This window comes from Desmodus rotundus, chromosome 6 (genome assembly GCF_022682495.2).
Source record: "Desmodus rotundus isolate HL8 chromosome 6, HLdesRot8A.1, whole genome shotgun sequence".
NCBI lineage: Eukaryota > Metazoa > Chordata > Mammalia > Chiroptera > Phyllostomidae > Desmodus > Desmodus rotundus.
The window spans coordinates 21,223,825-21,248,180 of NC_071392.1; the positions used below are offsets into that span (position 1 = coordinate 21,223,825).

Here is a 24,356-nt window from a genome sequence, read left to right on the forward strand (position 1 = left end):
TCAATCATGCAATCATTTATTCATAAGTACTTCATTGAGGGAGTACTGTGTTCCAGGCACGTTGTTCTTCCCGGACACTTCATGGGTCTCCCAGATTATAGTGTGTGCCCTACTACGCACAGCTCCCTGTATTGTATGTAATTCTCTGTGCAGCAATTTGCATAATACACACTAATTCAAATCCCATAAGAGTAGAGATGGCCCAAGAGTAGAGCTGATCATTGAAACATAACAAATATTTGCTAAATAAATGTTTTAGTTGTCACCGTTAGGTTGATGAATGTATAGATAACTTACAAATGGAGGCAGTTAATACAAATTTGATCAATAAATTAAGAAATCTCTATTATTCTCTCTCTTACAAAACATGATTCTTCCAGAGTTTCCTGATTTGAACGACCTACTCCTCAATTTACCCCACACATTTTAAACCTTTGCAATAGTATTCTCCCAGAAAATCATCAAATGAAATCTCCATTCTTTAGTGCAGTTATGAATAGCCCCACAGAGAGACTTCTTTTTCAACTTTCCTTTTACTGTCAGATGTGGACAGAGCCAGTCAGGCCACCTCCCTCTCCAACGGGGTTGACCTGGACTCCACGCTTCAGCTGTGTCAATTCTCTTTCTCTCCACTGGCCCTAGCACTTGGGCGGTGGAGTACCTCTTCTGTCCTGAAGCTCTGCTGAACTTTCACAGTTTTGTGGAGTCCCTGACTTTTTTAATTAAAAAAAAATATTTTACACTATATATCTTCTCAAAAACACAAAGAAATAAAGCAAAGAAATTAAAAATACCCATAATTTAACATTAACCAAATTTATTCAATGGTTTTAAATTTATATTTTCAGCTTTATTGAAATATAAATGACAAATTAAATTGTAAGATTTAATTTTTATCAATAATTACTTTTTCATTGTATTTTTCCATTACCATTTGTTCCCCCATACCCTCTTCCACCTCCACCCCTGGCCCTGCAATCACCACAGTCTTGACCGTGTCCATGAATTCTCTCTCTTGTTTTTTAATTGATGTAAAGTATCTAAAGTATAAACATGATGATTTGGCATATGTATACATTGTGCAAGGATTTCCCTCATTGAGTTACTCAGCATACCTATCATCCTTCTTTTTTGTCTTTCTTTTTTGATGTGTGAGAACAGTTAAGTTCTACCCTCAACAAATTTCAATTATATAATGCAATGTTACGTACTATATTTGAAGTATGTGATAAACTGCTACATAATATAGTCTATAATTATATAATTATCACTTACAGTCACCATGTCGTATATTAGTTCCTCAGAACGTATTCATCATGTAACTGAAAGTCTGTAGACTGTTACCATCCTCTCCCTATTTCCCTGACTTCCCAGCCACTAACAACCACTTTCTCTACTCTCTCTTCCTATGAGTTTAATACTTTTTTTTTTTTTTAGATTCCACACATAAGTAAAACCATGCAGTAATTGTCTTTATTTGTCTGGCTTATTTCATCTAGCAGAATGCCCTCCATGTTCATCCATGTTGTTTCCAATGACCAGATTTCTTTCTTCTTTTTTTAACAATGAATGACATTCCATTATATATATATATGTACACACACATACATACATATACACATGTACAGGGGTGTATAAAAGCAGGCTTGCAGTTGTGAGTATGCAAAACACAGAGTGTACTCTTGTATTATTATTTATTCCTGTATTATATATTTTTCCATACAAACAACTTTAACCCTACCTTTGCCTACCCCGTATATGTCATTTTCTTTATCCATTCATCTGTCAGCAGTCATTCAGGTTCTTTCCACACCTGGGCTATTATGGGTAACGCTGCAATGAACAAGCAAGTACAGAGATACTGGTTTTATTTCCTTGGGTGTACATCTACCAGTGAGATTGCTGAATCAATGGTAGTTCTATTTTTAATTAAGAAATTTCTAATTAAGTAAACTTCATAGTGTTTTCTGTAGTGGCTACACCGATTTATTTCCCAACAAGAGTGCACAAGATTCCCTTTTCTACACATCCTTGCCAGCATTTGTCGTCTCTTGTTTTTTTGATTATAGATAACCTAACAGATGTCAGGTGACATTTCATTGTGGAGTTCGTTTGTATTCTGCTGGCAATTAGTGGTGTAGAACACTCTTTTATGTACCTGTTGGCCATTTTTATATCTTCTTTGGAAAAAAAAAATCTATTCAACCTCTCTGCTCCATTCTTTAAGTGGGTTATTTGTGGGTTTTTTTTCCTTTTGAGTTGTCTGAGTCCCTTATATATTCTGCATATTAATCTTAATTGGATATGTGGTTTAGAAATATTTTCTCCCCTTCCATAGATTCTTTTCAGTTTTTTGGTGATTTCCTTTGCTGTGCAGAAACTTTTTTGGTTTATGTAGTTCCACTTGTTTATTTTGTTACCTTTGTTTTTAGCATGAAATCAAAACAACAACAATAACAAAAACCATTGCCAAGCAAGACCAATGTCAAGCAGCTTACCCTCTATGTTTTCTTCTAAAAATGTTATGGTTTCAGGTCTTACATTCAAGCCTACAATCTATTTTGTGTTGTTTTTTTTGGGTGTGTATGGTATAAGATGGAGGTCCAGTTTCATTTATTTTATTTTCATCCATGTTACTATTTAGTCTTCCCACCATCATTTATTGAAGGGACTGTCCAATCCCTGTTGTATATTTTTGGTTCCTTTGCTGTAAATTAACTGACCATTTATACATAGGTTTATATGGGGCTCTTCTCTTTCATTCATCTACGTGTCTGGTTTTATTTACTATTGTTTTGATTAATATAACTTTGTAATATAGTTTGAAATCAGGAAGTATGGTGCCCCCCCACTTTGTTCTTCTTTCTAAAACTAATTTTTGTTTTATTATTTTGGAAGTTATATATATATATATATATTTCATTTCTTTTAGTGGTTACTCATACATTTTAATGTTTTTAGTTGATTTAATAATGCTTTAAATTGAACCCTACATCTCCAATGTTATTATTGTCTAGAATTTAATTACAACTAGTTTTTAACTTCCTATTTACTGTTATTAACTAACATTATTCAATTTATTATAAATAAGTTAATGTTTACTTATTTTCTCAAAGTTTATGCTCACCTTTTTCATCTTTCTTTTCACAATCTGGTTTCTCTTCAGATCATATAAATCTCACCTTTTTCATCATTCTTTTTTCCTATTTTCCTTTTCAATCTCCTCCCATATTTATTTCTTGCTTTAATTTCATTCTTTCTGAAGTAAAAAGTATAAAATTATTCTGTGATTTTTAAAATAATGGTTTGTTATTAATTAAGTGATTGTTCTTTATCTGAAAATGCTTTCACTTTACCTTCAATCTTAAATGACAGGTTAGCTGGTATAATGCTATAGGTTGACACTTGAAATTTAAAGAGATGTATTGAGATTTGAAGATATTTTATTACTCTTTGACCAAAAGTCTGCTGTACTTTGTTTATATATATATTTTTATTTCAAATATATCTTTTGTTTCTGGTTTCCATTAAGCTTTATCTCCTTGTCCTTAGTCTTTTGTAATTTCACTAAAACACATAGTTTGCTTATTTTCTTTCTTTTTAAATTTCTTGGACTTCATTTTGGTTTTTAAATTGAGGAATGCTTGTCTTCCTTTTTTACTTCACTTCTGAAATCTTATCAGCCATTACTCCTTCTAATGTCCCCTCTCCATCATTCTTTTCATTTCCTCTTTCTTGAACTCCAATTAGACAGAAGTTAGATTTCTCATTCTAATTTTTCTGTCTCTAAGTCTTTCATGTTTTTGTTTCTATAAATCTCTCTGTAGCCTTTCCATCTCATAGTTCCCTATTTTTATTTTCCTCTTTGTAACACCAATTTTTGTTTTGGGGTGTTTTTATTTGGTTTATGTTTAAATTGATCTGCCATTTTTCTTAGTCCCTTATTTGTTTTTCATTACTTCTACTATTTTTATGTCTAAATATTTTTTAAATTATTTTTACTTTATATTATCCTTCCATCTCCCCCACTACTTTTTATATTTATGGTATAAATTCTCCATTTGTTGCATACGTTAAAATCTTCCTCAAGATGTTTTTTATTCATTTTTCATACACGTGTGCACATGTGTGTATGTGTGTATGCATTTAAATTTTCACTGTGAGCTCTTGCTCACCTGTGATTGTTGTACACATGAGATTTGGCATATGAAAGCATCTCTCTGGTATTCGACATTGTTTTGTGGGGGGCACAGCAATTTCATGTTACAGATTCGGTTTTATATTATTTCTCATCTGTGGTTCTCTGAACCATATTTCCCTATAGAACAAATTTGTCTTTTCATCTTCTCACAGAACACTCTTTTTTCTCCCATCTATAGCACAGGGTGAACTTCCTTGCCACCCTTTTTGGCCAGTTTTTGCTGTTCTAGCACCTTCTCTGTTGTGGATGGGACAACATTTAGAGGATTACCATTTCCTTCTACCACAACTCCCATAGATTCAAGGCCACATTTCTTTCCTCTCATGGCTCAACTGGATCATTAAAACTCCAGCTCCGGCTTTGTATTCCCTCCCTGTCCTGCTCATTTCCTCTTTGCATCTAATGTTTCCTTCCTTTCCTTTGAAATTAGGTATATATTAGGTTTGCAAAAGGTGCACTTACCCAGAATTCCATGTACTCATAGTAGAAAAGGAATCTGTATCAGTATAATCTGTCGTTTCACAGAGGTCCCGGATCTTTGACAATGCATGTTATATTTTCTTTATGTGTATCATTTTGTAGTTTATTTTATATTACTTCTCTATCACTTTGGTTCCAACACATCTACAAATATAATGCGGGCTCAATATGTATGTGTGATCTGTTGATCCTGGAACTTCTAATCAGCTGCGCAATAATTAACGCTTAGTTTTATGCTTGCTTTTTTACATAAAACGAACCTAAACAATAATGTACTTAACTTAACCTGGCATATTCTGAATCCGATATGTAATCTGACCAAACAGGATTTTTTTTTTTACATTGGAACAGTCTTTTTTACCATTAAAACTTGTATTATTTAATCTTATTATTACTACTGTGTATAAGGATTCCACATAGAACATCACTCAGAAGATTTGGCTTATCCTGTTACCATAAAAGTAGAAGTTATTGTTACGGTGTGAAAATCAAGGCTCCTGCAATTTAGTATTATTCACGGTTTATCCACTTGTGGCTATAGTTGAAAAGAAAAAAAAACAAGAGAAGAAAAGACAAAGGAATCCTGTAAAATCATAGCCTTGGAGAAAGTGTACTTTCCTAACTCCCATTTAAATTCCCCCACGAGAGCAGGCAACCCCTTCGCGGACTTGAACAGGGACGGGGTTTGATCCCAAAGCCGTGAATTCTCTTTCTGATTGCTATTTGGCCTGGAGGCTTACTGGAAGCATCGCCATCCTAGTAAGACTGTTTTCCAGCTTTTCAGTGGGCTAGAGTATGATTGTATTATGTGTTGACCCTGATTTATGTTGAAAACCCAGAAACATATTTTCCAGAAGAAGTGCTTTGTGTATGTGTGAGCCTTTGAGTCCTGGCCCCATCTGAGAGTTGACTGGCTCACCTCAGTGTACTGTTCATTTATTCAGATGGCTGGACTCGAAAGGAGGAATCTTTAAATATCCAGCGGTACTTCAGTGAAATAAATACTGAGAAGCAGATATGAGTTGTTTAAAATGTATCACTATGATGTAATATGTCAATGCTCAATTATACGTTTGCATGCACCTTAAAGAATTCTGTCTCGAGAGAAAAACTGATTGTCATAATACTGCATTTCAATTAAACCCACATCCTAGGCATTCTGAGTTCCAAATTCCTGAAACCCTCAAGTTAATGTGTTCCATGTTGTGGGGTTAATTTACATAACGTTCTGGAGCTCCTGCTTCACTGTTTCGAATCTTGGTAGCTTTGATATTCTCCATAGTGCTATACACAAATACTGTATTATAAACTAGTTTTCACAGAAACAAGCTATGATTATCAGCAGGAATTCATTTTAAACAGGGATCTCTAACCATGTTGCACCAGAACATTACCCAGACCCTCCTATTTCTGAACTTCATTTTGTAGTCCCTATAAAACACATCTGTTCCACTGTGTGTGTTTTGAAAATGAAATGTTCTAATACCATTCTGACTGACCCGGCCACCAAACTCATGTGGGAAAAATCTGGTCCACAACCAAAGTGGTGCTAAGGCTTCAGGTCTTATGGGGGCTTGTAACTCACTACACCACAGCAAAGAAAAAAAGAAAGAGAAAGAAAAAATAACATTTCTGAATGTGTGACTTATTCTGATAATAGTATAAAAAATGCAGTTAATTATAAAGCAATTTAGTCCATATTCATAGCAGATCATAAAACCAGGTGAAAAAAGATAGTATTCGAATTTATAATTAGTTTACTTATCACAGTAAATCTCGACACGTCACATTTTCTGTAACTGAATTTACATCAGATTGGTTCATTTGAGTGTTTAAGATAAAACTGTTGTCTGCCTGCGTCTGAGAGGATTATCACAGTCAAAGACGCAGTTAATAGCAATGGACTCAAAAAGCGGAGGGCAGCTACAACATCAAAAACAAAATGGTTATGTTACAGAAGACAAACGAAATATTCCCTGGTATATTGAGATAAAGTGAAGTGACGTACTATGTGTGTGTAAGCTAATCTCAGGATTTGGAATGTACTGGTAACTCCACGACGCACTCCACTGTCTTGTGTGACCTTCACAAAAGCAAACACATGCAGTTAACATGTGCTAGGGCAATAAAGGCTCAATATTATTATTATTTTATTTTATTTTTACTTTTTTAGTCATAAAGCAAAATTTAATTATACTTTCAAATTCAATAGGTACACCTAAGATTAAATCATAAAAATTAAAAATTGAAGGAAAAGGCTCAATATTAAAAATGAAAAGAGTAAACCCTAGATAAATAGGAACAATTTAGAGCTCATCATCCATTCTTTCTTTCTTTTTCTAAATGTTGCTACTTAACCTAAAGACAATATAGATTTTAATCATCAGACATTCAGACATCTACCTAGAGATTCTCCTTTGGTTACTTCCTTTGGTCTAGCACGATAGTTCTCAAACCTGAAGGCTTAAAAGAATTGTCATAAAAGCTTTGTATACACAAAACCATGTGTATTATACTTTAGGGGTTATTTAAGGGATTTTTCTAAAGCAATTTAATTCCGGACAACTTTTGTCGTATGTGCTAACTTCAGAAGCTAACCAAGGAGGTTCCACTTGCCTGTACTTACTGAGAATTATTAACACATTTCCCCAAAATCCATAAAATATACCTTCTGACATAATTATAAACACATTTTCGGCTACAAGGACACTTTCAGAAAACTCATACTGTATGAAGGTATTGTTTTCTCTCATTCAACATTGTATATTGGTTACAAGTTTCCCCCCAGAGTTTTTACAATATAATAATTGTTGGGGTTTTTTCTTTTCACATTTAATTTTTTATTGATTTTTTAAGGAGCCTCATAATAATCTCCCCCCCTTCTTTCTCTCTGATAAGACCAAGAAATATCAAAAATGAATTATGAACTAGATAAAAAACAATTTTGGATGTTTTATTTTGTATCTCAACCTAGACAATCCATTAATGGCCAAATTATATTTCTTTTCTTCCACCAGCTTTATTGTCCCAACATTGTATTTCTTGAACTACAAACACAAATAGTCAAAAAAATTTTTTTCCTCTGAAGTCCCTATTGTCTTTAAATCACATCATTATTTACCATTAATTCTCAAAATTGCCCATTACTTGTTTTTATGTCAGTAAATGCCTCTGAAAAATTTTGTAAGAATCACTGCTGCTGTTACCTCTAGGTACCTTTTTGGTGGTGCCCACTGAGTTACTGTTTCAACGACAAACCTAGCATCTCTTAACTTTTTAAATCCCAGGCTGCAGAGGAGGCCAGCTTATGTCCAGAGAGAAGATTAGGGATCTTGATATCTACAGGTGGATGATTTGGGAATCCCTCTCTTCCATCCTTGGCCAGTCTCTACACATATTCCACATGTGTGGAACATGCTTTTTAAGAGGTTTTTTCCCTGCCATTTCTTCTGTTCTTTCAATTACCTTATTGTGCCAGTAATCAGGGCAAGAGAAAGAAGGATTTCTGGTGTATTTTTTTAATTACAAATTCAATTATTTGGGGGAGCTATCCTGTGACTTTCTATCATTATAATACTGTCTTGGCTATTTTATTATTTTTCAGACAATAGAACTGAGAACTGAAACGAGTGCCTTTCTATTTCTAGTTTGTCATTGGACAGAAAAAGAAACTGATGTCTTGGGAAAATAAAATGACTCAACCATTTTGAGACAGAAAGGATGAGAACCCAGGTTTCAGGGCATTAATGAGCCAGTGTTTGCTCTTGAGCATCAAACTTTGGCATCTTGAAAGAAATAAATATTAGAATTTCTACCTGTAGTTGTTTTTTCCTATCTTTCTTTTAAAAGAAATATGTTTATACATATATATCTTTACAAATCATAATTGAAAAATTTAAAGTTACATATAATGGGGGGAGGGAAGAACTGCTATGCATTTTCAACACAAAGTTTGGGAAACACTGCTGTAGAGTGTAGAAGCTGATCTAATATCGATACTGACAATAATTACCCAGTAGCAGAAACTAAAACTACTGACATTTGTTGAGTGTTTGCATAATGAAGCCCTGTCATAAGGGTTTCTGTAAATTATTTCAAATAATTATTCCAACAACCTTGTAAGATACATGTTTTTCAGATGAATAAACGGAGGCAGAGTAATAGTAAATAACTTGCTCAAAATGGAACTATGATTCCGACCCACCTCTTTTGTATTCAGAAATCACAACCCAAAACACCAAGTTATAGATACCTTAGGAAACACTCAACTGGCCGGACGAAGATGATTCATCGCTTAATCATCTAAGAATCCTATAAGGTGGCATAGGATTCATTTCACAAATAAGCTCAGTCAGTAGGAAATTTAACATAATTCTGTAGTTAATCTCATTTTAGTAGGACATTGTTTTCTTTTCTATTTAACCACAATATTGTGAAGAGATTTCTACCTGAAGATTTAGAAGTAAAGTTATACAAAAATGCCAGCCTTTAATAGATCTGCTAGTGAAAACTGAGAGATCCCCGTTCTGTGAAGTAAAGGATGATACTGCTCCCCGGTGAGTTCTGTCACAGTGGAAAGCCTGACATGAAACAAGAGTGTGGCCAATATTTGTGTGATGACTATGACCTAATAAGGACTGATTCAGTGTAATTTTGTGTGTATACAATCACCTTTAAATTCAGTGCCATGATATTTTTTTCTTAAGGACTCCACACCTAACACTAAATAAGTGGTGTACACTCAGAATAATATGCATTGTTTAACACTTGTTATTTTATCAATTGTGACTTTAATATACTAGGTTTTCCCACAGTGGGTCTATACTAAAAATTTTGTTTTTCAGGAATTTTGACTGTTTATCAGGGGACTGCTTACAATAAAACAAGGTGTAGAATAGTAATTTCTTGTTGGCGTTTTCTTTTTTTTCTTTTTCAATTACAGTTTATATTTAATATTATTTTGTATTAGTTTCAGGTGTACATCATAGTGGCTAGACAATTATATATGTTATAAAGTATTTCCCCTAATATTTTCAATATCCATCTGACACCATACATAGTTATTACAATATTATTGGCTATGCTTCCTATGCTGTAACTTACGTCTCTGAGACTGTTCAATAACTACCGATTTGTACATAGTCCCTTCACCTTTTCCACCCAGCCCCCAACTCCTCTACTCTCTGGCAACCATCGGTCTGTATTCTGTATCTGTGTTTGTTCCTAGTTTGTTTGTGTACTTTGTGCTTCAGATCCCACATATAAGTGGAAATCTTATGGTATTTGTTGTGTTCTGACTGGCTTATTTCACTTAGAATAATACCCACTAGGTCCACCCATACTGTCAAAAAAGGTGAGATTTCATTCTTTTTATGGCTGAGTAATATTCCATTGTATATATGTACCACTCCTTTTTAATCCATTCATCTATTGATGGGAATTTGCGTTGTTCCATATCTTGGCTATTGTAAATAATGCTGCAAAAATCTTACTATACTTTGTAGGATAATTATATATTCCCATTGATAATTACATATCCGCAGCTTTAAGGGCATCATTTTAACTTACGTCCATCAATGAGAAATAACTGTCGTTGCTAAAATCTCTCAGGGTCCAAATTTTACTTATAATTTATGAACCCTCATCTGTCACTCTGTGTTTTCACTTTTTGGTTACTGAATCTTTTCAGCAAGAAAAATAGCAAACTTTAACAGTAAATCTTATATTTTTATAATACTTTATAATTTTAAAAATTGAATAGTCACCATAATCTTGTAAAAAAGGAAGACTATTATTCCCATTTTATAGAGGCAGAGACTATAATTCTGTGTGACCTCCTGAGGCAAAACAACTTGTATCGAGTTGGGGTAACCTAATCTTATTTCTTTCCCAAAGTTCTTCTGGTCTGACTAGGTCACTTTAGGTCCCAAATTAATTCAATGTGTATGTAGTTTATCATTCTTAATCTATTCACTGACCTACCAATGATACTTAGATTTCCCATCAATAGCTTTGTTTTTGACTCATTAGTTAATTACTTTACCAAAATAATTTTTCTAGAACAACTTGAAAAATATTCCCGCTGTTGCTTTTATTCAGTATCATTTGTTCTTCAAAAGGGTTCAATTTAGGGCCCATATCAAACAGCAGAGACCACTGTCAAACAGGAAAGAAAATTATGGTAAAACAACAGATCTATTAAAGAGAACTGGCATAAACAAAGATAACTTTTGTGAGTCATGAGGTAAAAATAAATGAAAATCTTACGGTAAAAAATTAAAAGCAATTCTGTTTGTATGACAGGAGCTCACTTTGCTATATAGGAAATTAAATAACCACCTAGAAACAGATTACTGAAGCTCCAGTTCAGTTCTGATAATATTTATATAGATTCTTGATCTCATATACCAAATATAGGAAACACTCAAAAATAATAAACCTGTATTTGTGACCCATTATCATAAGTGAGTTATTTAAATCTTTCAGTTCTCAAATATCAGATCTGAAATGTGGAGATACACACACACACACACACAATCTTTTTTTAAGCAGGGAAAATTAATCTTAATTAGAATATAAATCAACATCTTCTCTCTTTCTGGACTTGATATTAACATAAAAAGAAAACAGTATGCAATATTTTATTAATACACTTTCTTGAATATTTTACCTATATTGAGTTTATTAACCAATATCACACCAATCAATTCAATAAAAGAGTTTAAAATAATATTTTTAAATATATGTGAATGAAAGGAAAATTTCGTTACCTGAGTTGTGGGAAAAATAAGACATGAATTAAATTAAGGGTACATTTTCATCTAATTTCATAAAGAAAATAATATACTCTTGCTTCTGAAATATGGAAATTTCATATCTTTCCAATTACCTCTGTATAATTCGAGCTGTTTCCCAGAAGTGCGTTGTATCACGTTTCCTTTAATAATCTTTGCATTCACATTAAAGCCATTAGTAGTAGTCACTGTCATTGTCAAAATCATCGTCATCATGGTCCTGCCATTATCGTTATTTGGAGTAGAGGAGACAGAGGGTGTTGGTACAAGATCACACTTTTTTTATAGCTTAAAAGCTAGGAAATATGCTCTTCGAATGTTTGTGGTGTTTATGTAATCGGTCTCTACATTGCCAAGGCTTATTGCAAACAGCTGGGCGCCTGATGTCTGCCTCCCCCTTTGCTGGCACTTTTGCCAGAACAGGTAGTCAAAAATGGAAAGTAAGGGAAAATTCAGGCATCTGGGGTGTCTCTCAGGAAAGCAGCTGTGACTTCCTTAGGAAGCAGGCATTGTTTCCCATCAGCGGAGACTCTGTGTACCCTTGGGTCCTGTTCTGGCACGGCTGGCCTGGTGGGAGGTTTATGACTCAGGACTTACGTGAGAAACCACTGGGCTAGTCCCAGCCCTGGCAGAGCATTGAGAGTGAGCCCTCAAGCTGCAAGCCATACGTGGCCTGCTGGCCTTTTCTCTGGTCTACGGGGGGAGGTTCCCACTCACCGGGGCTCTAATCATCCCTTTGACACAAGCAACAACAATACAAGGGGATCTTTTCAAAACATATCTTGCCAAGATATACTGTCCTGTTTTTAAAACCAGACATCACTGTTATTTCTGTAAACATGGCATTTTTTTCCCTGAAAATGAACTCATTTTTTAAGAGACTTGTGTTGTTTCCTGGGTAGTAGGCAAGTACTAAGAATTTTTTTAACAGTGCACTAAAAGACCTAGATTAGCAGTATTGAATGATATTCTCAATTTGTAATCATGTGCTTTTCCAGATATTCATTTTTGTATATCAAGTGTTAAAAATTATTATCCTTGAGAAATGACCTAGGCTCTCAATGTATGACAGAGAGGTGCCAGGAGCTGCTGTTGCTACACGGATACACTGAAACTCAACACGCTCTTGTGATGGGGTATTTGACAGGCACTGCCACTCATTTACCATAAAAATAGCATTTTGGTAGCTTAGGAGTGAATGGTCTTGATAATTCTTGATGAAACAAAGCACCCATTTTATAATGTAAATGCTTCAAAATCTACTAATTAAAGGTAAAAGGGTATTAGAATGGTATAGTACTTTTAATTTTAGGTTATATCATGTTTTTCAGCATTACAAAGAGTTCTGCTAGGACACTTAAGGACCATAATTAATCCAGCAACATAATCCAGCAACATTAAAAATATTCCATTTCAAAACATACTAAATATGAGGCAAACAATTTTGTTGTCAAGTTAGACATACAAAGGTAAATTAAATAAAATTTTATTTCTAGTGGTAGCCAGACTTATTTGCATTAATATGAAAGTTTAAAAAAGAAGTTTAATGAATTTTAAAATTTACTGAAATCTCTTGTACTTCCAAAAAAGTGGAAGCCTTACTTTTTAGGGAAAGTGGTCAAGTTATTTTTAATTTTTAGCACATCACTAATTTTAATACACAAAAAAGTCTCAGCACAGAATCAAACTAGCTAATGTTCATTGAATGCCTTCTTATTTTTTTACTCTGTTTTATTCTCAACTTTATAAAAACTGAAACAGGCTTTCCTTAAAATTTTTTGTTGCCTTGATTTTTTTCTTTTCATATTCATAAAAAGTAAAGAATTTAAAAGTCTATGTTGAGTATAAAAGGAAGATTATAAATATTAAAATATTCTTTCCATAAAATATGCCCTTCTTAAATTTTTTTCACAACAGAATGGTCAACAGTCACCAACAACATGCATTCTGACAAGTGACATTTGGTCCTTTATTAATTTGACCTTATTGCAACTTTCTGTCCATGTCTCCATATTGTCTTCCCTCCTGTAGTTCAAGAAATTCTTACCCATCTATGGCATTAGGAACTTGGAAGATTAGGAAAATATAAAGTCAACCTTTAGTTTTGAAAAGATATATATTTTGATCATCTGATGGCTATACATGATGTCTAATCAATTTTTATTTTATCTAAGTTTTCTCTGTTAGTTATGGTCAGATGGGTTTTCTTTGTACTTGTCCTTTTGACAAACTTCTAACTAAAATAATAATATTAATAACAATGATCTGGGGAAACACAAGAAAAAAAAAAGCCTGCCCTGAAAACGCAAGGAAAAAAAAAGCCATCCCCCAGTCAGTACATGTGCCTGGGCTATGGGCCATCTCCCTGTTTGGGGGAGGGGTGTGAGAGGAAACCGATCCACGATTCTCTAACACATTGATGTCTCTCTCCTTCCCTTCACTTTCCTCTAAAAGTAAATATATAAAATCTTTTTTATTAAAGGAAAAAGAAAGAAGAAACCTGGATATTGAAAGCATATGATTAAAATATTTTGAAATTTCCCAGGAAATCTATATAAATCTATGATATGTCATTGTAATGTCATATCTATAAAGACACATTATTCACAAGTTTGAATTCAAAGATGAAAATTCCACAGATGTTTTTGAGAAATGTAGCATCTATTTTCACTTTATGCTAATTGTGGTTTACACAATTTCCACCAGATGGGTTTGCATGCACGGTAGCTAATTCATGCCAACTGTCTTCAAGTACATTCTCTAAAATGTAAGTGGGTTTCAGAACCCTCTAAGTGATTTTGAATCTTCTTACTAATATTTATTCTTTTCAAGTGTTATTGCAACAGTGCAAATGTGATATGGATGAACAACAGGATATTCTATAGGAATGTTATTGAAAAGGATATACACTTTCTCGAGCAGTTTAGACTTTCAGAAGTGAATAAATTATTGTACATAATCAAGGATATTCACTTCCAGGGAACTGTAAAAATGGTCGCAATGAAGCTTCTGTATTTGTTATGTAAAGTAACTTAGTACATTTTTGGCATTAAAATTATAAGGGTCCTTTGACACCACTCAGTAGTTAGATAGTAAATATCTGATTTTTCAAGTTTCAGAGTTCACCTGAATTACTTAAAAACTTTGTTGTAAATGTATTTTGTGCTTATTTTATTAAAGAACATGACTGTGGTATGTTTAGTTTATTTTCTTGTTTAATAATTAATATTAAATGATACTTAACAATGAAGGAAATGCATATTTTTTAAAATAAGGCAATGTTATCACATAAGTATTGACATAAACTTTCTTTCTATGTTGTATTTCCTTAGTGAAGAACTTTTACATATATTTTAAAACTAGTATAAAATAATAATGTTTGATTGAAAATCTAAATCGTAACAAATCTTTATAGGAACAAATATTAAACATAGTTGTGATTGTATCTGCTCTTGAATAGAGTGTAGAAATAAACAGAGAGAGAACACAAAACTTCCCAGTAATAGGTGCAGTGTCTGCACGTCTTTCTCTTAAGCCTTTTGCTTGTCTGTCTGCATGTTCATCTTAGCACTTTAGTTGTACATAGGATAACTGGAAGAATAACCCCCAATTTCTTTTGAGTTGACATTTGTCAAATTCTGTTCTTGTTAAGTTCTAGAGGGGGAAAGTCTATCATCGCCTAATATATTCCTAATATTTTCATCTGAAAATAATCTTCAGTACATGTGAGTCCAGTTTCTGCTCTAGTTCTGTTTGTGTTTATTTGTTCTCTTGCAATAATAGGAAATAGAGATATTTTCTAGCAATCCAGGTGTGATCTCTGTTTAAGCTGTTATCTTCACAACAGGTAACAGCCATCTCTAAAAAACAAACATGGTATGTCAAAAAGTATGTTTAACAAAGAATTGCTTTTATTTTTCTCCAATGAATTTTATTAAAACTTCTGTATGTTTAATGTATTTCCATTAAAACAAATTGTTGCTGGTATGGCTGTTATAATTGTGTTAAATAGGCAGTTAACTGGTATTTTATGAACCTCATCAATGTCAGAGAAATATATTCCTCTATTTATAGACTGATTGTTTGTTAGGGATACAAAAAGGGACATTCATTTTAGGCAAATTTACACAATCTGGTTAACGGTAATATATTTTTTAAATTATTTGAAAGTTATTAAGTCAAATGTTCACAGAAATGCTATTTTATATTTAAAATATTTCAAGTTTATTCCTTGGCAAGATAAAATTTAGCAAGATATTTACCCATCATTTACAAAATGACTTAACTTTTGTAACGTGTTCATTGAGCATTTTTAGTGATTTAAAATGTTGAAAAAACAAATTAGTTGTAATTACATTACTACTATAAATAGGCATATAATTATATGAGATATTATATCTCAGTAAATGTTTTCCTATGTCAATGTTTATAACAATAAATACATGTTGGGAATCAAAATAAATTTGTACTGTATCAGAGATTTTATGTCTCTTGTGGGTATGTTAAAACTTTCATTTTATTCGCAAGTTTATCTGGTAGTTAAATGATTTAAAGTGTGAGATGTTGCTAGTTAGCTCTAATGAAAATTGTCCACTTCTCAAGGTAATATTTAATTTTCTTCGTTCATCAGGTCATTTATTAATATGTACAGTAGGCAGATTTAAACCAAGAGAGATAGATACGTACATTGCTATAAGAATAACCCACTAGCTTTGTAATTTAATGGGGTGGCAGTTTGAGGAGAGGCCACATGCACATAAATACCTCTTCCTATACTTTCTCTTTCCTTCAAGATTGGATGCCTTATTTGCTCATAAGTATGGCCATTTTTAATAAAGCCTCTTAAAACAGACATAATGGGGAGGACCAGCAGAATAATAACACATCAGTTCCCACTGGTGTTTCAGTATGGATCAGTGGCTCAGATTAGCCACCTGCCAATTGATGAACTTTTTGGAAAGAGGTGGAGGAAATGTGGAGAGCATCTGTACAGGCCAAAGTTCAGGCATCAGAGTCGAGGGCCCTAGGAAGTCAAGGAAATAGCCTGAAGACGAGGGCCATTAATGATGTGTTAGTGCAAGGAGGGCTTGACACCAAGAGTGAACTTCCTCTGTTTCATATTTTGAATCCAGGTGTTAAAATCATGGGACTTGCCCAGAATTAGGCTAAAAAAAGTGTTTGTTGAGTTTGTACATATCCAGAAATATCATATCTGTAGATTGGAGAAGAATATTGCAAAAAACACACTATGGTTACCATATATTCTTTTTTTTATTTGTTAAAAAATTATTTATTTATTTTAGACAGAGGGGAAGGTAGGGAGTAAGGGAGGGAGAGAAACATCAATGTGTGGTTGCCTCTAGTGTGCCCCCTACTTGGGACCTGGCCTGCAACCCAGGCATGTGCCCTGACTGGGAATCGAACTGGTGACCCTTTGGTTTGCCATATATTCTTTTTTTTTTTTTTTTTTAAATTTTTTTTAATATATTTATTGATTATGCTATTACAGTTGTCCCATTCCCCCCCCCCCCACTCCACTCCATCCTGCCCACTCCCCTCCCTCCCACATTCCCCCACTATAGTTCATGTCCATAGGTCATACTTATAAGTTCTTTGGCTTCTACATTTCCTACACTATTTTTACCCTCCCCCTGTCTATTTTCCACCTATCATCTATGCTACTTATTCTCTGTACCTTTCCCCCCCTCTCCCCCTCCCACTCCCCTATTGGCAACCCTCATGTTCTAGTTGTTTGCCTAGTTTGCTCTCGTTTTTGTTTTATGTGTGGTCGTTAATAACTGTGGGTTTGCTGTCATTTTTACTGTTCCTATTTTTGATCTTCTTTTTCTTAGGTAACTCCCTTTAAAATTTCATATAATAAGGGCTTGGTGATGATGAGCTTCTTTAACTTGACCTTATCTGAGAAGCACTTTATCTTCCCTTCCATTCGAAATGATAGCTTTGCTGGATACAGTAATCTTGGATGTAGGTCCTTGCGTTTAATCTTGGGTAATGTAATTATGATGTGCCTTGGTGTGTTCCTCCTTGGGTCCAGCTTCTTTGGGACTCTCTGAGCTTCCTGGACTTCCCAGAAGTCTATTTCCTTTGCCATATTAGGGAAGTTCTCCTTCATTATTTGTTCAAATAAGTTTTCAATTTTTTGTTCTTTCTCTTCTCCTTCTGGCACCCCTATAATTCGGATGTTGGAACGTTTCAAGGCGTCCGGGAGGTTCCTAAGCCTCTCATTTTTCCAAGTTCTTGTTTCTTCATTCTTTTCTGGTTGGATGTTTGTTTCTTCCTTCTGGTCCATACCATTGATTTGAGTCCCAGTTTCCTTCTCATCACTATTGGTTCCCTGTACATTTTCCTTTGTTTCTCTTAGCATAGGCTTCATTTTTTCATCTGTTTTTCGAACAGATTCAACCAAGTCTGTGAGCATATTGATAACTAGTGCTTTGAACTGTGCATCCGATAGGTTGGCTATCTCTTCGTCGCTTAATTGTATTTTTTCTGGAGCTTTGAAGTGTTCTGTCATTTGGGCCATTTTTTTTTTTGTCTGTCTTGGCGCGTCTGTTACTTTAAGGGGCGGAGCCTTAGGTGTTCACCGGGGCGGGGTAACGCTGGTCGCTGCACTGTGACGCTGTACGTGGGGGCGGGGCCGAGTGGGAGCAATGGCGCCCGCCTCACTCTCCTCCGGCTTTCAATCTTCCACTCCGATACCCACAATCAAACTGGGCCACTCTGGTGCTGGTTCCCGAGTAAGTGGGCCTGTGCACACTCTAGGCCCCTGTGGGTCTCTCCAACAACCTCTCCTGTGAGGCTGGGAGTCTCTCCTGCTGCCGCCCCAACCCCCAGGGGCGTTTTCAATCAGAGGTTTGAGGCTTTATTTCCCCGAGCTGGAGCCCTGGATTGCGCGGTCTGCTTCGCTCCCCACAGTTCGCCCGGTTTATCTCTGTTCGAATGTGGGCCGCAGGGTGCTACCCCCTGCTCAGCCTGCCCCGTTCTCCGCCACTCTGAGTCTGGCCCTCTCGGTTTATCTGTGCAAATGTGGAGCCGCAGGGTCTGCTAGTGCTCAGACTGCCTGCGCCATTTGTCCCACACTCCGCCAGTCTCAGTCCCGCCACAGCCACGCGAGTCCTCTCCACCCGGGTGCCCGTCTCCGCCCCTCCTACCAGTGTGGATGAATGTTTATTTTCTATTTCCTTGGTGTTGGTCCCCCTTGCTGTTCCATTCTCTGTCAGTTCTGGTTGTGCGAGGAGGCGCAGTGTGTCTACCTACGGCGCCATCTTGGTTCTCTGGTTTGCCATATATTCTTTTACTGGCCTAAGTAGTAATTCTACTATCTTCATTTAACAAATAGTTGGCTGAGACATGTGTTAATGAATCTCAAGTGATACATTTAATCATCAACTATGGGGAAATAAAATAACAGTTTAATATGAAAATCAAGAGAAAGATTGAATAAGGTAAAATTTAAAATAGAATTATTTCAATAATCAAGTGGTTATATTGAGTCCTCGTTAATAATTTTATAGTGTAAATTATGTATAAAATGTATATTTAGATCATACACACATACATACAGACATATATTCAAAAATATAAAAGCAAATCTGTATTCTTCTACTTATTTTCTAATGGAACGGGGTTAATATTTCAGGGTTATACACATATTGAGAAGCACATATTCATCGTATGTTTCTCTGCTCCTGTGCCAATCTGGATTTCATTATATATAAAAACTCCATTTATGCTTAAAATATTGATTGTGAAGTTGTCTCAGAAACCTAGTATTTTTTGACTCAAAAATCACCAGGCAAATGCAGGTGATGACTAAAAAAGAGGAAATGAATTCACTATTGATGTTCATATTCATTGAACTGACTTCCAAGGATGTGCAGTCAGATTATCTGGGGGACATTAAATAAATGAAAAACATCATCCCAGCTCTGATATTTTGTACTTTGTGATTTCTTGGTAAACCACATAAATTCTGAGCTCCCATTGCCTCATCAGCAAACTGGATACCAATTCCCCATGGTTTCTCATGAGAATTAGACATCATAATCCTGTAAATGTACCTGTGAAAATGCCTAGCAAGGGTCTCGCTGTGCATTAACGTGAATCTGAATCTGACCCCTATGCTTCATCAGCATCCCCCCAACTCCAGCTATATGGAGAGATAAAGTGTGGGGACCTAGAAAAACACAGAGAAACAAAATGGAACTGTAGTGTGCAAAATTGTATTTTTTGGTAAGGAGCTGAAAGCATTTTAGAAAATTGGAAAAGATGTGATCTTTGTGTTTTAGTGAGGAATGTGTCCTAAAGGAAATAGGACGTGATTATATTTTCAAAAGGGAAGAGATTTAGTTGTGAAGTGGTGGGTTACAACAAAGGCATGAACTAAAATTGTAATATTTTTCACTCTCTTGCCAAATCAGAAGTTCTTAATATTTCTGTAAATTACAGGTGAGAGTATGGATCACCTAAGGGGTGGGAAGAAGAATTATGACATACTCACAAAATTTTACATACAGTTTTAGAGGTTTCACTGAAATCATTCTCCCTAACCTTTACTCATGGAAATAATCCTTATGACCTTAGACACTAGAGTCAAAACCAATATAAACTTCTATTGCCAAATATCTATCAGAATCCCAGACCCTGTGCAAGACAAGGTACCTATCAGCTGCTCAATGAATATTATGGATCCAAATTAAGCTATTTATCCTGATGTTTTAGATTTATCATTTCTCTCTCACTTGAAAGTAGGTTTCTCAGGTATCCATCTGTCAACATTACCCATCTTTGTGGACAAATGCAATTCATTGCACAACCTGAGGCCTTCCACAAATACTCCCGAATCCTGGTATTATTTTACCTGGCACCATCATGAGAAATCCCATGAGGTCATTTCTCTTGAATTACAGTCAAAAGAAACAAAATCAAAACCAGACTTTAAATATATTGTATTTGATTTCTGAGGTAACTCCAAAATGTTAATATTATTCTTGACTTCTGCTTCAATATAATTGTTGATTTCATTTTGGGTATTTTTTCATACTGTAGATGTTATAGGCTGAAAGGAATGTATGGATTTGAAGAAAACTCTCCTATTGAGAATGTAAAGTATAATGGTTCTCTAGAAAGAACTGGAATCTTCATCTGAAACTGAACAACCTACCATAAAATCTAAATATCAATGTTTATGGGGGTTATGTTGTTGTTAATGTTGTTTTCCATGTTCTGTCTTTAATAGAAAAATTGCCACATTTCAGGGTATTTTCTGTGAATTGGTGACTGGCCTCAGTTAATTGCCTTGGATTCACTTCCGTCCAACACTCCAGAATGTTTCCCATGCCTCCATCTTATTAGCAAACGTGCTCCTTAGTGTATTTGTATGGATCTTTCAGAAATAGCGATCTTCTTCCTGGAAAATATGACCAGCAACTGGTCGTATTTTAGTGGTTTGGAGAGGAAGTTTGCACAATTAAAAAATAGTGAGAGACCCTTGTACAGCTATCCTATTAACCTCATTATTTGGGCATCATTCTTTTTTATTATCACACTAATAGCACCCAATATAGTGATCATATAAGCAATCTTATAGCTTAATTTTAATACATAGGAATAATAAGAGGAAGAGCAAGCTTAGAAAGTTCTCACAGTGTAAAGAATATGACTGGTGCTGGATTTTACCTCAAGAGAGGTAGGAAATATGTACTGTGGCATTTTGATTATGCGGAGTGAAAAATTCTACAACCACAAATTCTTACTAAGGATGGCTGTATAGTCATTTTCATTAAGATCATTAGAAACCAAGAGTTTTATTTAGCTAATTTTTGGTGATTTATTGGGAATGGGTGGTATTACTTGAAAGTAAAGAGTAAACTCAATAAACTCTTATGGCTACTTATTATGATTTAGTTATATTTTTAATTTTAAGGAGAATTTTGCAGTTACATTTTTATACCTGCCAAGATCAAAAGATTGAGAAGGTAAGTCAGTAGGAATGTTTAGAATTTACTTCATGTAGGGTGAAGTTCATAATATGCTAGATTATATTGCCTCAGAGAGAAATTAGTCTTTAATCATGTTTTTATTTCTCCATTTCCAAAAGTTTTTAAACTACATAACCAATGAGATTACACAATACATATCATAGGCAGTAGGCCCAAGTGCCCAAAGAAAGTCTGTTTCATTCAATATCTAATTCACACAGCCCTGTCCCTATCAAGGACCCAGATTTGTGAGTGTTAAAAAAAAAAAAAAAAGAAAAAGCCACAGAGACAAAACTTTGTACGCCCTCTCCTGTCTCCACGTAGTGCACTCTTAGCTGAGCTGGCCAAACTCCATCCGTGAGCAACTGCTACGTTCAGCTTGAATTATTCAACTCTCTCAAATATTATGTTTATCTCACCCATATTTTTAACTCGGTTGAATGAAAGTATTGATTGCATTTTAATTGTCTGTCCTCTTTGTGTTTTATTTCTTCAGATCTTTTTTTCCATCTGCATTGCTTTCTGGGGAGTAAGAAGCATGAAACAACTTGCCTCTGGCCTTTGGAAATAACTTAAGTTTGTAAACAATCCTCTTATTCTAATCAGTTGTCTACCACCATAATATATAACTATTGGCTATAAAAATAAGTGTCTTATGTAATAATTATATGAACTATTTAAAAGATAACATGCTTATTTACTGTTGCTTGCTTTCTGTATTTATTGTTTTCTCTTAAAATTAAAGTCAGTTGCAGTTACTTTATTGGTAGGGTTGAGAACAATGATTTCAAATATAATGATGTTATAGCCACTGTTGTATCTAAGCCAATGAGAATAAGAAAAGGAAGGGAGAAAAAAATAGTAAAAAGAGTGAATATATCATTTGCATTGATTTGACAGCTTTTCCTTTGCTGTTTGCTAAAATTGTTTGTTTCATGCTGACGAGTGGACTCCACCTCCTGGCGACCCTGTGAGTGAGTGCTGTCCACTGTCTACACTGTCCCATCGTCCTCCACAGCCCTGCTCAGCTCCTTTAGACTCAGGCCTGTGGCTTCTTGTAAGCAGTCAATCCATCTTATATGTGATCTTCCTCTTTTCCTGTTGCCTTATGCTTTTCCCAGCATCACTCTCTTTTCCAAAGAATTCTGCCTCTTTGTGATGTACCCAAACTAGAACAACTTCACTTTTCTCTTTTTTGCCTCCAACGGTGTTTCAGACTTCATTTGCTTTAGGACCCACTGGTCATGTTCCTGTTGGTCCATGGTATCTGTAGAGCTCCCCTCTGACATAAAGATCCATATGAATCAGTTTTTTTTTTTCTATCAGCCTTCCTCACTATCCCACTTTTGCACCTATACATGGTAATCAGGATCCTGAGGGTGTGAATGATCTCAGCCTTGATCTCTAGCGACACATCTTTCCTCTTGGCGATCTTTCCCAACTCTCCCATCGCTGCCCTTCCGCGTCTCTCCTGATTTCTTGGCTGCAGTCTCCATTTGAACTGATGACTGAACCAAGGTAAACAAAACGTTTAACAATTTCGGTCTTCATTGCTGCATATTTGTTCTGTAGTCATAGATTTTGTCTTCATAATGTTCAGATGCAGTCCTGCTTTGGCGCTTTCTTCTTTCACTTGCATCCGCAGTCATTTCAAATCATTGCGACTTTCTGCCAATAAGATGGTGTTCATCGATATTTCTCCCACCACTTTTCACTCCTCATGTCTCTGAGTATAGCCCGGTTTTACATGTGATGATGGGATCTGTGTACCAATAAAACAAATAGGGAAATAAAATACATCCTTGTCTGACACCTTTGCTATAGGAAACCATTCTGCTAAAATTGTGCTTAGGTGTATATTTGTCATCACAAAAATGTTTACAAGAGTTGTCTGCCTAGAATTATATTTACCTTTGAAAACCAAATACCCTAAGGATGTACATTACAGAAAAAGACATCAATGAAGTGAAAATGAATAGAATTTGTCAGAATTAATTTACTCAACAGATTAATTTGTGATACATACGTCTGATGTGTTTAGTTAATTTGTTTGGGGAGATTGAAGAGCAGGCAGTAATTCTGTGTTATATTAAATTGTCACAATAACGTTAATAAAACTCTCTAAATAAAATTGCCCCAGGTGTTGTGTGTATGTTATTCATTGGTATTGTAAAAATCTGCCCGTGTTTCATTGAGAGGCAACTGGCAGGGATAACAGGGTAGTTCAAAGAGTAGAAGACTGAAAACAGTCGGAATTTTTGTTCTTCCATTCCTCCAATATTTCTTAGATTTAAAGTTGCAATTTAAGTAATCAAAGGTATAAGCACCAAGTCAATTAATGCTGTTCTTCACTGAGCTTCACTGATATTCATCATCGGGTTAAAGACACTGATCAGGTGGTTAACCTCATTTTAAAAATATGTCATTTAAGCTTTAAACAGAGAAAAATGAATTATTAAAAGAACCATACTACAGGCTTGTATGTGAACACATGGGGCAGGATTGAAGCACATTTGTTTTTCAAACAGGAAAAGCAGAGGAAGATTAAATTTTGCATAATAAAAAATAAATTATATCTCAATTGTCAGAAGGCGGGGCCTGACTTTGCCTCATTCATCCCGTTATACTTAATTTAACACAGAGTACAGCAAATACATAAGCCCATAACAAATATTAAACCCTACTGTCGACCTTTCTTTCCCAGCAGTTCTTGCTGGACTTGGCATGTGCAGAACCGTGTTAAAGCAGGGAGCCCTCTGCTGGCTGGAAATTGCTAAATTTCTAGCCTAAAACTTCTGAGTACACATTTACTTCTACATCCTAAGGACTTCAGTCTATAGCTTACTTCTTTCAGGAATGGCAAAGGGAAAAGAGGTTTCG

At 35.0% G+C, this 24,356-nt stretch overlaps 1 protein-coding gene across 4 annotated transcripts in view; it reads left to right on the forward strand.

Annotated features, from left to right (window-relative positions):
* The window catches only part of AGMO (alkylglycerol monooxygenase), a 284,230-nt gene extending 260,625 nt beyond the window's left edge, over positions 1-23,605 (forward strand). For 3 of the 4 annotated variants that reach the window (XM_045185306.3, XM_045185305.2, XM_024577265.3), the window contains one exon: positions 21,973-23,605. Coding sequence is in view for 2 of the 4 variants with exons in the window: in XM_024577265.3 (XP_024433033.2) it covers positions 21,973-22,047 (75 nt within the window). In the remaining 2 variants the exon portion in view is untranslated. Of the gene's footprint in view, positions 1-21,421; positions 21,474-21,972 lie in introns of all 4 variants that reach the window. The other variant, XM_045185307.2, reaches the window with a different exon arrangement.
* The last annotated feature ends 751 nt before the right edge of the window (positions 23,606-24,356 follow it).